This window comes from Lynx rufus, unplaced genomic scaffold, assembly GCF_022079265.1.
Source record: "Lynx rufus isolate CCGP_SWC_20201006 ecotype Redwood Valley unplaced genomic scaffold, mLynRuf1.p SCAF_2, whole genome shotgun sequence".
Taxonomy (NCBI): Eukaryota; Metazoa; Chordata; class Mammalia; order Carnivora; family Felidae; genus Lynx; species Lynx rufus.
The window spans coordinates 141,829,187-141,842,400 of NW_025814834.1; the positions used below are offsets into that span (position 1 = coordinate 141,829,187).

At 42.9% G+C, this 13,214-nt stretch overlaps 1 protein-coding gene across 5 annotated transcripts in view; it reads right to left on the minus strand.

The window, feature by feature from the left end:
• Positions 1 to 568: 568 nt before the first annotated feature.
• Positions 569 to 13,214, minus strand: part of SLC44A3 (solute carrier family 44 member 3) — a 96,465-nt gene continuing 83,819 nt past the window's right edge. For all 5 annotated transcript variants that reach the window (XM_047085284.1, XM_047085283.1, XM_047085282.1 and 2 more), the window contains 3 exons: positions 4,583 to 4,720; positions 2,060 to 2,296; positions 569 to 670 (listed from right to left, as the gene is read on the minus strand). In XM_047085284.1, the coding sequence (XP_046941240.1) occupies positions 569 to 670; positions 2,060 to 2,296; positions 4,583 to 4,720 (477 nt within the window). The remainder of the gene's footprint in view (positions 671 to 2,059; positions 2,297 to 4,582; positions 4,721 to 13,214) is intronic.

Consider the following 13,214-nt stretch of genomic DNA (forward strand, 5'->3'; position numbering starts at 1 on the left):
AATATTTTTTTTGAACATTCATATGAACCACAGGCTGATTATTTTCTGGCTAGCTACCAGATAGGTGAAGGCAGATTTTGTTTAAAAAGTCCTCTTTCCCAGGTCTTATAAGATACTTTATCATTTCTTTACTTAATCCACACAACAATGCACTCTATGCTAGAGACTGAGGCTTGGGAAACTGTAGGGACCTGCCCATCGTACACAGAAAATGACAGCCAAGATTCAAACTAGTATTTGACCCTTATTTGGCCCTCGCTTACTCCATCGAGACTCACGTGCCTCAAAAGCACCTTAAATCCAACTTGAAATAATCTTCAAATCATCTTCAGGAACATTGGTGGGGACGGGGTGGGAGTATTTTATATTCATACCCCAAGGTGGATATACATCGATAAGGAACTACTGAATCTGGAATAGGATATACTTTCATGGTTCTGGTATTATAATGGCCAAACAATAAGGACAAAGACAGTGAAGAATAGCATCTATCGGCCTTACCATTTATTCTGTGAATGGCTCTTAGAAGAAGGACACTTTCCAGGGGCAACACTCTAATGGGCACCTATCACACAACGGGCTGGAGTTCTGTTCCCTCCTCGTTCCTTAGTGAGTTCTCCTCCCCCTGTGCCCTCGTGTCTTTTAACTTGTTGATCCTTTTTACAAAACTCTGAAAAATAAAAGAATGAGTTAGACCAGTGTTAGCTATCTGCACCAACCGCAACTATTTATTTGACCATATCATTTGGGGGAATTTAATCCTTAAAGTTTTCCCTGTTGAATTCAAGTTTTTTAGGGGGTAGATTCCCAAGTGGATTTGTAATCAGAAAAGTATAAATCAGAGAAAGAAGCCTCGGTTAGCTTCCTACCATCATTGGGAAGAATTTCTTTAGGCTAGATACAAATAAAGTGTATTGTATTTTTAGGTTTTCTCTGGAGGAGGTGGAGAATCTATTTGATTGTAAAACCATAGATGTGCTTGTTAAACCTCACTGCCTGGCTGAGCCAAGGAGTGCTCTGAATGCTGTTTAAAAGCAAAGGGGCTAGGGGCGCCTGGCTGGCTCAGTCGGTGGAGCATGAGACTCTTGATCTCAGGGTTGTGGGTTCGAGCCCATGTTGGGTACAGAGTGTACTTAAAAATAAAATCTTAACGGGGCAGCTGGGTGGCTCCGTCGGTTAAGCGTCCCACTTCAGCCCAGGTCATGATCTCACGGTTTGTGAGTTCGAGCCCCGCGTCGGGCTCTGTGCTGACAGCTCAGAGCCTAGAGCCTGCTTCAGATTCTGTGTCTCTCTCTCTGCCTCTCCCCTACGTGCACTCTCTCTCCCAAAAAATAAACACTAAATAATTTAAAAATAAATAAAATCTTAAAAAGAGCAAATGGGCTTTAACACCTAAGTTTTATGACAACAGAATAAAAGTACTAAAACTCACTTGACCCAGACAACCAAGAGACTTCATTCAGTTGTTAAAATATCCCTGTCTACTCCTGATAAGACAAATAAGCAACGACTGTGTTGGAAACAGCTGCCTGCTATTTCCAGATAGAAGCTGTAAGGGACTTGACAGGGTGTGGCTTTTCCTGCATCGGTGGGGCCTCAGTTAATAAAAGGCCTGAGAACCTCAGATCTGTCAATACTGGCACAGATGGTGATGTGTGCTAAAACACAAAGGGTCTGTTGTGACGTTTGAGGAGGCAAAAATGCTTTAGAGAAAGATCAACCATTAAACCTCCAGACCACCCAAAAAGCCGGACCTGGCCAACAGCACCAAAGGGACTTGGACTGCTCTGTCCAGAACACCTGCCCAAGGTCATCTGGTCCGTATTAATTGTTCAGCTTCACTTCTCTCCAGGGAGAGTTTCCAATAAGGGAAGTGGGTTCAGCCTCAGAAAACAGAACCCAAATCTCACTCTAGACCTTCAGGCCAGTGGCAGAAGCACACAGAGCCCTCTGGAAGAACAAACGAGGCTAGGTACAAGCCTCCTTTACGTGTGAGTCTTCAACACTTTTTGAGATTTTGAGGATAGAGACTGCAGCAGGAAGTGAGATGTCTGCTTACCAAAAACTCTTGGTCCATAAAGTAGGGCTTTTCCGACGATCCATCATTTGTTTCCAGATCAGCAGCAAAACACAGGAAGAGTGCATCCAGCACAGTTTCAAACACAGATAAGAAACTATGGGCTACAAAGTAGGCAAAAAAAGCAACCAGCAGCAGAGGGACTGCCCACACCTGGAGGTCACGGTTGTAGTTAAATGCCATCAGTCCTCCAAAAACAGTGAGACACATCACCAACACCTGGCAAAACAAGACTTCGCTGAGAACCTTTATAAATTGGCCAGAGTATTTGAGAAATGCTTTCTGTCATTTACAAGTAGTAGTTTCATATACATACATATGTGGGTGCCCTGTTGTAAAGAAGGCTTGTCAGAAAATGTGGTCCAATGAAATTAAGAAAAAAAGGAGCTATGATACCACAAGACGACCCAGTTAATTCAGAGTAAGGATAAGAGAGTAGATGTATTTACATTTTTTATCTGTGCCTAGCTTTTGTATTTATATAGATGTAATGATAGCTGAAAATTTTTAGTTTTTTCACGTGCCACTCCCATAAGCATCTTCATTTAATACTTTTGTTGTTGTTGTTGATTGATTTTGAGAGCGTGCGTGCGTGTGTGTGCACACAGGCTGGTCAGAGGCATAGAGATAGAGGGAGAGAGAATCCTGACGCAGGGCTCAATCTCACGAACTATGAGATCATGACCTGAACCAAAATCAAGAATTGGACGCTCAACCAACTAAGCCACCCGGGCGTGCCTTCATTTAATACTTTTTAATAAGTGCCATTTTTAAGTAACAGTGCAACAATCCACTGGGTGGATATACTGTAATTTAATATGTGATTGTTTTTACCCTAGGGATTACTGGAAGGGCTGTCCAGTGCTGGTGTGGGGAGATAATAGGATTAATTCAGGCTTTTGCCATATGTAATTATATTTCCAGCAACACGATTACAGACCATGATGTTCCTTTTTATATTTTTAAAAAAATTTTTTATACCTAATTCTTAAACAAATAAAATGGAGTATGGAGTCCATCTGGAATCCCCGTTGCCCTCGGATACCCACAAAGACAGACATGAATGTCTGAATGGGACTTCATTCAAAAACAAAGAATCACTGGTTGTTACATGCTCACTAGAAGCTTATTAGCAATTACATGTTCCTTATGGGAAATACAGGAAAATGAATTATTACCTAAATTAAAAGATAATTCTGTTAAAAGATGAAACCTCATTCTAAAATTTTTGGAAGCAGTTATTAGAGAACATCTTACCAAACTAACATAGGCAATAGTATCCATTTAAAAACAACTGCAACTTAGATATTTAGGCTGTCTTGAAAGGCATAATCAGTTTGAGCTACCGTTGCATGAAAAATCTCTGGGGCCCATCTGAGCCTTAAAATATATGTGCAACTAACACACACACCTGTGAAATCCGTGCATGTTATAACTTGTTACTTAATACACCAGAGACATTTACCAAACACCACGGAGGCACAAAATGCTAAATGAGCCAGGAGTCCTCACATTTGGCTGTGGCCGGGCCACGACTGGAGACCAAGATCTTGTTCACTTTGGGGCACCACTGAAGGCCTCAGCATTCACGTCCTTGAGAAGGAATGGTTGGAAGGAGCCAGGATGTCTAGCTTGGAATAGCACAGACGTAGCAGGAAGGTCAGGAGGTCTGGGGTCAGGGATTCGAAGGGCAGGCAATCAAGTGGAAGTGGGATCAGGCAAACAGGTGTGCAGAATTAGGCCCCGTGGGTGACAATCACAAGCAAAGGGACACACCATGTGGTCCAGTGTAAAGAACCTTCAGCTTGAAGCATGGTCAGTTAGAGGCTATCATACCAGTTGCATCCATATTTTAGTTAACCTAGAAAGGACACGTGTTATCTTTGGTCCAGCCTGAGGTCTGGAGTTGTTAAAGACCCCAAGTTCAGGCCTTGTCCTTTACACATGAGATGGAGCTCTAAGATGTTCGTTCACTGCACTGCACATAAGACTACACACAATTCCTTGAAAAATGCTATTCAGATGACAGTGGAAATGTACCTCTGGCTCCACTTGGGACGTTAACAACCTGCCTTTGTTTTTATGGACTTAATGCCTTTAAATAATCCAGACATTTCATTAGGTTTCAGGACTATTTCCATATGTTTTATGACAGAAGCTCCCCAAAATATATCCATTTAATGAGGCTAGTAGCATTTTCATTTTAGCTATGAAAAAGTGGGAGCCAGAATGGTCTAGAGAACTGAGCATTGCCGAGAGAGAAGGGTTAGGATGCAAATCCTGACTCTACCCATTGTGCGATCCTGGACAAGTTATTAAGCCTTAGTTTTCCCATCTGCAAAATAAGTTACCTCACAGGACTAAGGATTAAATGAGAGAATAAGGCACAGCATCCACTATAGAGCAAGCACTCAAGAAACGTTCGTTCTCTTTCAAGTCTAGCTCTGTGGCTTAACGTCTGGATCCCAAGTTTCTCTATTTATTATTTTAGTGAGGACATCTCACCTTTCCTAGAAAAATTATGAAGTCTCCAAAGCAGTTAACAGATGTGAAATGACTTGAATTCTTGGATAAGAGTTTGAGCGCATCTTTTGCTGATGTACAAAAATCTGTCCCATTAATGGCAGTTGCAGCATATGCATTCTGAAACAAAAGACAATGGTGAAAAAGATGATGCTTCTTATATTGTTTTAGAGACAATATCATGACAATACAGAATAGTTGCAAAATAGAGAAAAATGGTTGCTATAAACCCACCATCTCTACCCATAATAAATCATGTCAGTTTCAAAGTCACCTTCTGGTCTCTGGTTATATTCACATATGTTTTCACATAGTTGCAGTAAATGGAAAAATAAGTATTTCTGGTCAATACGGTGTGGATGGGACATCGCTCTACAAGCCTGGAAATGATAGGTAAAGCAGAAACTTTTTTAATGAACGGCAGAGTTTGAGGGCAGAGAAGGAAGTTTAGGTGCTAGAAACAAAGCAGACCCTAGCAATTAATGAGACATGAACCCACAGGCTCAACGGGCAGGAAATCAGTAAAGGCTTTAGAGGTTGGGGCTGGAAACTTAATCCCTTAGGGGTAAAAGACAATATTCAGGCCCTTGTTAGGGAACTGAACTCTCAGCATAAATTCAGACTCAACCAACTATCCCAGGAAAGTGGTACAGAAATACACTATCTGCCTGGGGCCATTGAAATTACTAGAGTCTAGGCAGGGGCCAAGCAAAACCACATCCTTGTAGGCCAGGGAATGATGGAGTCCCACAGACAACCACCCTTGAAGACAGTGAAGTAATGCTCATAGGAAAATTTCAGATGGCCCAGGCCCAAGGAAAAGAACACCACAACAAACAAGAGAATCAGTACCCTGAAAAAAAAATCTGAAATATTCAAGAAAGTGCGTTTAAGATGCTAAGACAATGGGGTTGGGGGGCACCTGGCTGGCTCAGTTGGTAGAGCATGAGAGCATGCAATTCTTGATCTCGAAGTTGTAAATTTGGGCCCCACGTTTGGTGTAGAGATTACTTTAAAAACAAAATATTTTTTTCCTTTTTTTATGTTTATTTTTTGACAGAGAGAGAGAGAAAGACACAGAGTGTGAGCAGGGGAGGGGCGGAGTGAGAGGGAGACACAGAATCAGAAGCAGGCTCCATGCTCTGAACCGTTAGCACAGAGCCCGATGCGGGGCTCAAACCCACGAACCGGGAGATCATGACTTGAGCCGCAGTCAGATGCTTAACTGACTGAGCCACCCAGGGGGCTACTTTAAAAATAAAATCTTTTTTTTTTTAATTTTTTTTTAACGTTTATTTATTTTTGAGACAGAGAGAGACAGAGCACGAGCAGGGGAGGGTCAGAGAGAGGGAGACACAGAATCTGAAACAGGCTGCAGGCTCTGAGCGGTCAGCACAGAGCCCGACGCGGGGCTCGAACTCACGGGCCGTGAGCCGAAGTTGGACGCTTAAGTGACCAAGCCACCCAGGCGTCCCAAAAATAAAATCTTAAAAAAAAAAATAAAAAATAAATAAAGGTGCTAAGACAATGGAAAGAATAGTGACCATAAGGAAGGAAGAGCTTGGTATGAAAAGTGAAGAGACAGAGTCAAAAGCAAATCAAATAGAAATCCTAGAAATGAAAAAATATATAATTTTCGTGGCACAGTATCACTTTACGTATCTTCTTCCTTTATATCATGAGCATTTTCTTGTTGCTCCATGGCTTTTATAATTTTAATTTTTAATAAATACACATTCTGTCAGGTGTGTGTGTGTGTGCGTGTGTGTGTGTAGACAGGGCATATATAGACTATTTTAAATATTTTGCTATTATAAAAACTATGCAATGGACATCTTAATTTCTGGATTTTGGATCTTTTTTTTAATGTTTATGTATTTTTGAGAAAGAGACAGAGAGAGAGAGAGAGAGAGAGAGACAGCGTGAGCAGGGGAGGGGCAGAGGGAGAGGGAGACACAGACCTGAAGCAGGCTCCAGGCTCTGAGCTCTCAGCATAGAGCCCAACACAGGGCTCGAACTCACAAACTGTGAGATCATGACCCGAGCTCAACCAACTGAATGGGATGCTTAACCAACTGAACCACCCAGGCGCCCAATGGATTTTGGATAATTTCTTAAGGATAAATTTCAAAAACGAGATAACTAAATCAAAAAGGACAAGTGTATGTGTTTGTGGTGTTTATGTTCACAAGGAAAGATTTCCTGGGTCTTTTTCCAAAATACCTTCTTCTTATGACCATATGAAAATTTCAAAACCATCTATTTCTTATATTTCCCTTGAAACCTTTAAAAATGCTATTTGCACTGCAGTTTACAACTCAGAATTTGTAACTTCCCTGGAAAAATATACCGTAATACTACCTGTTGGGGTTTTGTCATTTCTTTCAGCTTAGGAAAAAGATGCAAGTTTTTTTTTTTTTTTATCTCTTGATATACAAATTAATCTTTTCCTATGCCCATTCAAAAACACTGTAGGGAAACCAATTTGGAGTCTATTGCAATAACCCATCTCCCAGTGATACAGCTCTTAATCAGAGTAAGTGATAGAGGACACGGAGAATAAAGGGGTAGAATTTACCAAACTCCCTCTTGACCAAGGCCAACTAGAGATCAAAGTCTGGTTTTCAAAGACAAAAGGCTGGGTACCCACCTCCCCCCAAAGGGTACCCTGCTTGCCTCAGAGGGGATATTCTCAGTCAGATGTCAGATGGCTTCCCTGTAGAAATGCCTTAATGGTGTTCCACAAAGAACTTTTGGTTTCTGACTTGGATGGAACATAAAATTTGCTTTTAAAATCCCAAACTAGTTGTTGCAGAAAGCTGCCCCAGGGGCACCTGGGTGGCTCAGTTGGTTGTGTCTGACTCCTGATTTCGGCTCAGGTCATGATCTCATGGTTTATGGCATCAAGCCCCATGCTAGGCTCTGTGCTGACAGTGTGGAGCCTGCTTGGGATTCTCTCTCCTCCTTTCTTTCTGTCCCTTCCCCCACTTACGCCCCTGCTTGTGCCCTTGCACACATGCATGCACAGGCATGCCCTCTCTCTCTCAAAATAAGTAAATATTAAAAAAAAAAAAAAACTAAACTGAACTAAAGCCAGCCCCAGTTTGGGGACTTACGTCTTGAGTAGGGAGGTGGAAACTCATTTGCTCTTTGCTTAGCATCTTCAGTCATCTAAGATTCTATGAGCCCTGATGACCAACTCATTATCCTGAAAATACTTTCGTATGGTAGGTGGATAAAGAATAACATAATTCTTCTTTTACAGACCAGAAACCAAGATCAAGGGCATTTCTCCAGATCCCCTGGTAAATGTTTTTTTTTTTTTTTTTAATTCTAACTTTCCGGACATTACACAATCAGTTTTCATTAGGACAAAGTGCTATTTAAAAGCATGGTGGTTAAGGTAAGCCAGGCAGTCTCTGGGTTCAAATCCCAGTTCTGCCACCCAGAAGTCTTGGGCAAGTGATTTAACCTCTCTCCGACTTCCATTTCCTCATCTATAAGTGAGTTATAGCACCTACTGCAAGGGGGCGTCGGGAGGATTAAAGAACATATTCCCTATAAAGCAGTCAGCAAAGCGCCTAGCGCGCACAGAAAGCTCGTAGTAAAGGGGAGCTATTATCATCCAGACCTCGCCAAGGATGACCTCATTTACAACTGGGAAACACAGGCCTCTCTTTCAGCCCTCAGGAGGTGTGGAAAGGGCCCAGGGTTTCTTTATCCCTGGGCTTTGATCCCTCACACTCTCAGAGATCCAGGAAGGGCAGGCCTGGCTTCCCAGACCACATTCCAGGGCCCAGCCGGGTCTTTCTTTGCCGTGAGGCTCTGTCCCCAGCTCACCAGCCCACCACTTCCGGCCTCTAAACTGGGGTTCTCCGTGTACTTCCCAATTTACAGCGGGGACTACAGTTTTCACCAGGCCTTCCTTTCCCTTCAGATCAACATCCCATGGTCAGTTCAGCACTACTGGTCATAAGCAGTAAAAATAGATTCTGCTTCTTGGCTAAAATGATTCAAGGTTAAAATGGTAATTTCTCGCACATGTGTTGACTCTGCAGATTTTTGGGGGCCTATAACCATTGATCTTTTCTTTCATGTTTCATGCCCACTGAAAGAGAGCATTAAAACCACTCTGACGGGGAAATTAGATATGCCTTCCTGCAGTTGCTACACCACTAGTATTTTACCACAAGGTTCAACCCTGAGTGCAACAGAGAGACCTAGAATTAATGTCTGAATGAATAGCTGGAGGAGGGAAGCATCACTCGAGACACAGGATATGGACTGAAAATTCCTGCAGTTTCAGCATTAGCTAATTTATATTTACTCTCAGTAGATGCTGCTTCCTTGTCAGGCAGCTGGAAGATGGACTGACCTAAATGTTCGAGCTGGTGAGTCCTCGCTCAGAGCATTTGTATTTGCCTGGGCTGACGGAACTTGGGGTGAACGAGCTAAGCCAATTTGCAGACCCTAACAATGTGCGGAAAGGACTGGATGTAATAAGGACTGGGTTAACATGTTTTGTTGGTTGTCATGTTAATCAGGAGATCCTGAAGGCTAATCTTTAAGCAAGACAAGAGGTAGTGGTTTCAGGCTCCTAATTTGTTGCCAGACAACATTAAGTGTGCACGTTTCTTTAGTGCCACCAAACAAGTGGATACTTCTGCGTCTTGAAATCAAACAGAAAAGAAAGATTTCCAACTCGACGATGGGAGTGCCTCAATATTACATCTCCATTTCTCACTCCCTTGCCTGGGATTAGAGACCCCTCTAGATGTGGTTTGATTAGCTTTCCAGCTTTCAAGGACTGTCACAAGCAGGTGGGGAGGGTGTGGGGAAGAACACAGACAAGGAAGGTCCTGCATGGCAGTGAGGACTGGTGAACAATGAATTCTAACTCAGGAATGAATGTGAAAGTAACATGGAGGAGAAGCACAGGCTGGGGGTGGCGGGGAGGAAGGAGCAGGCGGGAGGGGAGCAGCGAGGAAGAGCTCACAGAAGTGGCGCATAGCTGGTGAAGTTGACTGTTCCCTGCAGAAAACTGGAATAGGCAGGGGCTGAGGCAGCAGCAGGAGGCAGTGAATGAGACTGAAGTGCCCAGAAGAGATTGTGGTGGGAAATGGGTCTGGAGGAGTCCTGAGCTGGACCTCAGTGAGGCTGAAATGCCATCCTGTGGAGCAAGGGGAGAGACAGAAAGTTTCAGGAGTCCTGTCATTTTCAGCCTGTGCTTCTGGAAGCTCTCCCAGGGCAGCTCTCCCCTCATCACTGTCTCCTATTTAGCTACCAAGCCCCGTACCTCCTCTCACCTAAGCCTTTGGGGAGCCCTAAGCACCTCCACAGTGTCTACTGGGCTCTGCTTAAATTATGCATAAATACGGTGCAATCATCCATCCACTGAGCACGCTGGTACCATTAGCAGTCACAGGCCAGGGGCCAGGCCCAGTGAAAAGGAGCCCTTCTCTGGGGAGGAAACAAGATTATTAAGAATCGTAATACTTGTAGGATTCTTCCCAAGGTTCTCGGCTCCCCTGCACCCCACATCAAGACGCACCTTAGCAATATATCCCAAATGGTTTGCCATAGTCCTGATGGCAGTTTCCTAATTCGTTTCTGCAGTCTTTTTCTTTCTTTCTTTTGCTGTCAGCAGGCAAAGTTTCACACAAGTGAAACTTCTGTGTGCAAATTAATAATAATAATAATAAATAGTAATAATGGCAAGTATTCATGGAGTACACACAATGTGCCAACCCCTGTTCTTATTCTATATTCCCCTGAATGCATTACCTCATTTACTCGTCTGCAAACCCCAGCTGGATGATAAGGTTGTTGAGGAAACTACAGCACAGAGAGGTGAGGCAGCACGCCCCTGGGGCTTGCACATGCAACCCATGTTGCATCACTCCCACGTAGTAGATCTCTGACTCATTCAGGAAAACATTTACTGTGAGCTGTTCTTTGTGCTTTTCCTTCCAGAAGTCTCCAAATAATACAGTGGTGCTCTCATGAGATGTATCGTGAAGACGGGGTAAGGATGGGGCAGGAAGGCTCAGTGGAAAGAGGCTGGGTTCCAATCACATTGCCTCCAAAGACTGGCCGCGTGGCCGCCACCAAGTAATGTCACTTCTCAGTTGCCCTGTTCCACAGCTTGTAAAAGGCGTCTGCCTGCTCTTAAGTTCTGTGTTAAAAATGCTTTATGTTTGCCCTCTACTTTGTAGTGGACGAGTCACCCTCCTATTATCATGTTATGTAATCTCATCGGTTTATGACCATTCACTGAAGTCATCACCACGGGTATTATTATCCCCCTTTTACAGAAAATGCTAATCACTGAAGAAAAATGAAAGAGACTGAAGTATACTTTTAGGTGACAGAAAAGCTGGGTTACCTCCGTAATTTACTCTGAGAGTTGTCCAAGAACGTTAATCGCACCTTTGGCAGAAGGAACATTTTTGCTCCTTAAGTCAAAACTGAAGCCAGCACAGTTCAGCCCTGTGTCCTTCCTCAGCTAAGGGCAGCCGTTTGTCCCCCCACTAAACTGAAGTGGTTCCTTCTTTTACTGGAGAAGATGTGAACCTGAGGTTCTACTGACTCTTCAAAAAGGTAAACAGAGTTTCCCTCCGCATAGGCAGGAAGGCATGTGGCAAACAACATGCCATGAATAGCCAGATTTATTTCTGGCATGCCTTCCTCATAAAGTTCTGATATTTATCAACTCAAAATTCAACAAGAACTCCTAAGACAAACTTGAGAGACTGGATGGTGAATAAATAACCCTGGTATTCACACTTCGCTCAAAACTAAAAGAAATACAGTGAAACCTGAGCCCAGATACATCCCCATACATCCAAGCATCCTTCCTTGGGATTACAGTAAAACTTGCAGGAAGCATCCCAAGCCGGTTTCATCTTGAGCTCTGTTTTTGGCAGGAACGCATGCCCAGTGGGGTGTACACACAAATAGCCTCTGGGCCTTCCAGGGCCTTGCAGCCACCCTTCAGAGCCATTCAGGAGTTCAGTAGTCACTAGCTGCAAAAGCCCAATGAGATGGTGAGCAGGGGAAATCTGCCAGTCTCCTCCAGGGTGGGGGCCAGGTGGGAGGTGGATGGAAAAAGGACCGTACCTATGCTGAGAGCTGTGCTGCCTGTAGAGCCATGGCAGTGCTGTCTGGTTTGTTCTTTTTAAATTTATTTGCTCTTTGCTCATTTTTAGAATAATGGCTTTATTATTCTAGGCCCGTTATTAAAAAATTAAGCAACAGAGAGACAAAGCAAGGAGGGGCGCCTGGGTGGCTCAGTCGGTTAAGTGTCTGACTTCAGCTCAGGTCACGATTGCATGGTTCGTGGGTTCGAGTCCCATGTCAGGCTCTGTGCTGACAGCTCAGAGCCTGGAGCCTGCTTCAGATTCTGTGTCTCCCTCTCTCTCTGCCCCTTCCCTGCTCACACTCTGTGTGTCTCTCTCTCAAAAATAAACAAATATTAAAATTTTTTTTTTAAAAAAGAAAGCAAGGCAATCACTCTGGTCCCACTCCTCAGAAATAACCATTGCTAACATCATGTGGACCATACCCCAACATTTCTCTGCAAGTATACCAGACAAAAGGAAGGAAGAGTGGATGGGCAAACATAGGTTATAAAATGGAACCTCTATGTGTTATTTTATTTCTATTTGTTTATTTATTTTTAAAGATTTTAATTTTTTTAATGTTTATTTGAGAGAGCGAGAAAGACAGAGAGACAGCAAGAGAGCGAGAGAGAGAGAGCAAACGAGCAGCGGAGGGGCAGACAAAGAAGGAGACAAAGAATCCAAAGCAAGCTCCAGGCTCTGTTCTGTCAGCACAGAACCTGATGCAGGGTTTGAAACTGTGAGATCATGACCTGAGCTGAAATCAGATGCTTAACTGACTGAGCCACCCAGGCTCCCCTAAAGATTTTATTTTTAAGTAATCTTCATGCTCAACATGGGGTTCAAACTCACAACCCTGAGATCAAGAGTCACATGCTCCACTGACTGAGCCAATCAGGCACCCTTTCCTATGTTATTTTAAATAAAAATACTAATGTTAATTTCACTTCACCAGAAGAAAATGAAACTAAACTGGAAGTAAAGGAATATTTGAATTTTAGGCAAATGTATCTTCATAAATTATCCTTAGGTTTCTAAAAGAATCTTTCTAAACTCAGCATTTAAAATGTTAAAAGAAAAAAAAATGTTAAAAGATCACTTACTGGTTTTATTTGTTTATTTAACACTGTATCTTAAGTTTAGGCAACACTGGTGGTGAAAGATGGGTGGTCTTTCACCCCAGGGGATCACCATACACAAGACCATTCTTTCAAGTTTAGGAGAAGTAGCTGTTCTGTCTAATTCATAGAAACACAAATAGAAAGTCAAGCAAACTGAGGAGACAGACGAACATGCTCCAAATGAAAGGAAAAAAAAAAAAAACTCAGAAAAAGAACTAAATAAAATGGAGATAATCAATCTACCTGATAAAGAGTTCAAAGTAATGGTCATAAAGACGCTCACCAGACTGGAGAGAAGAGTGGAAGAACTCAGTAAAAACTTCAACAAAAAGATGGAAAACATAAAAAAGAACCAATCAGAGTTGAAAAATA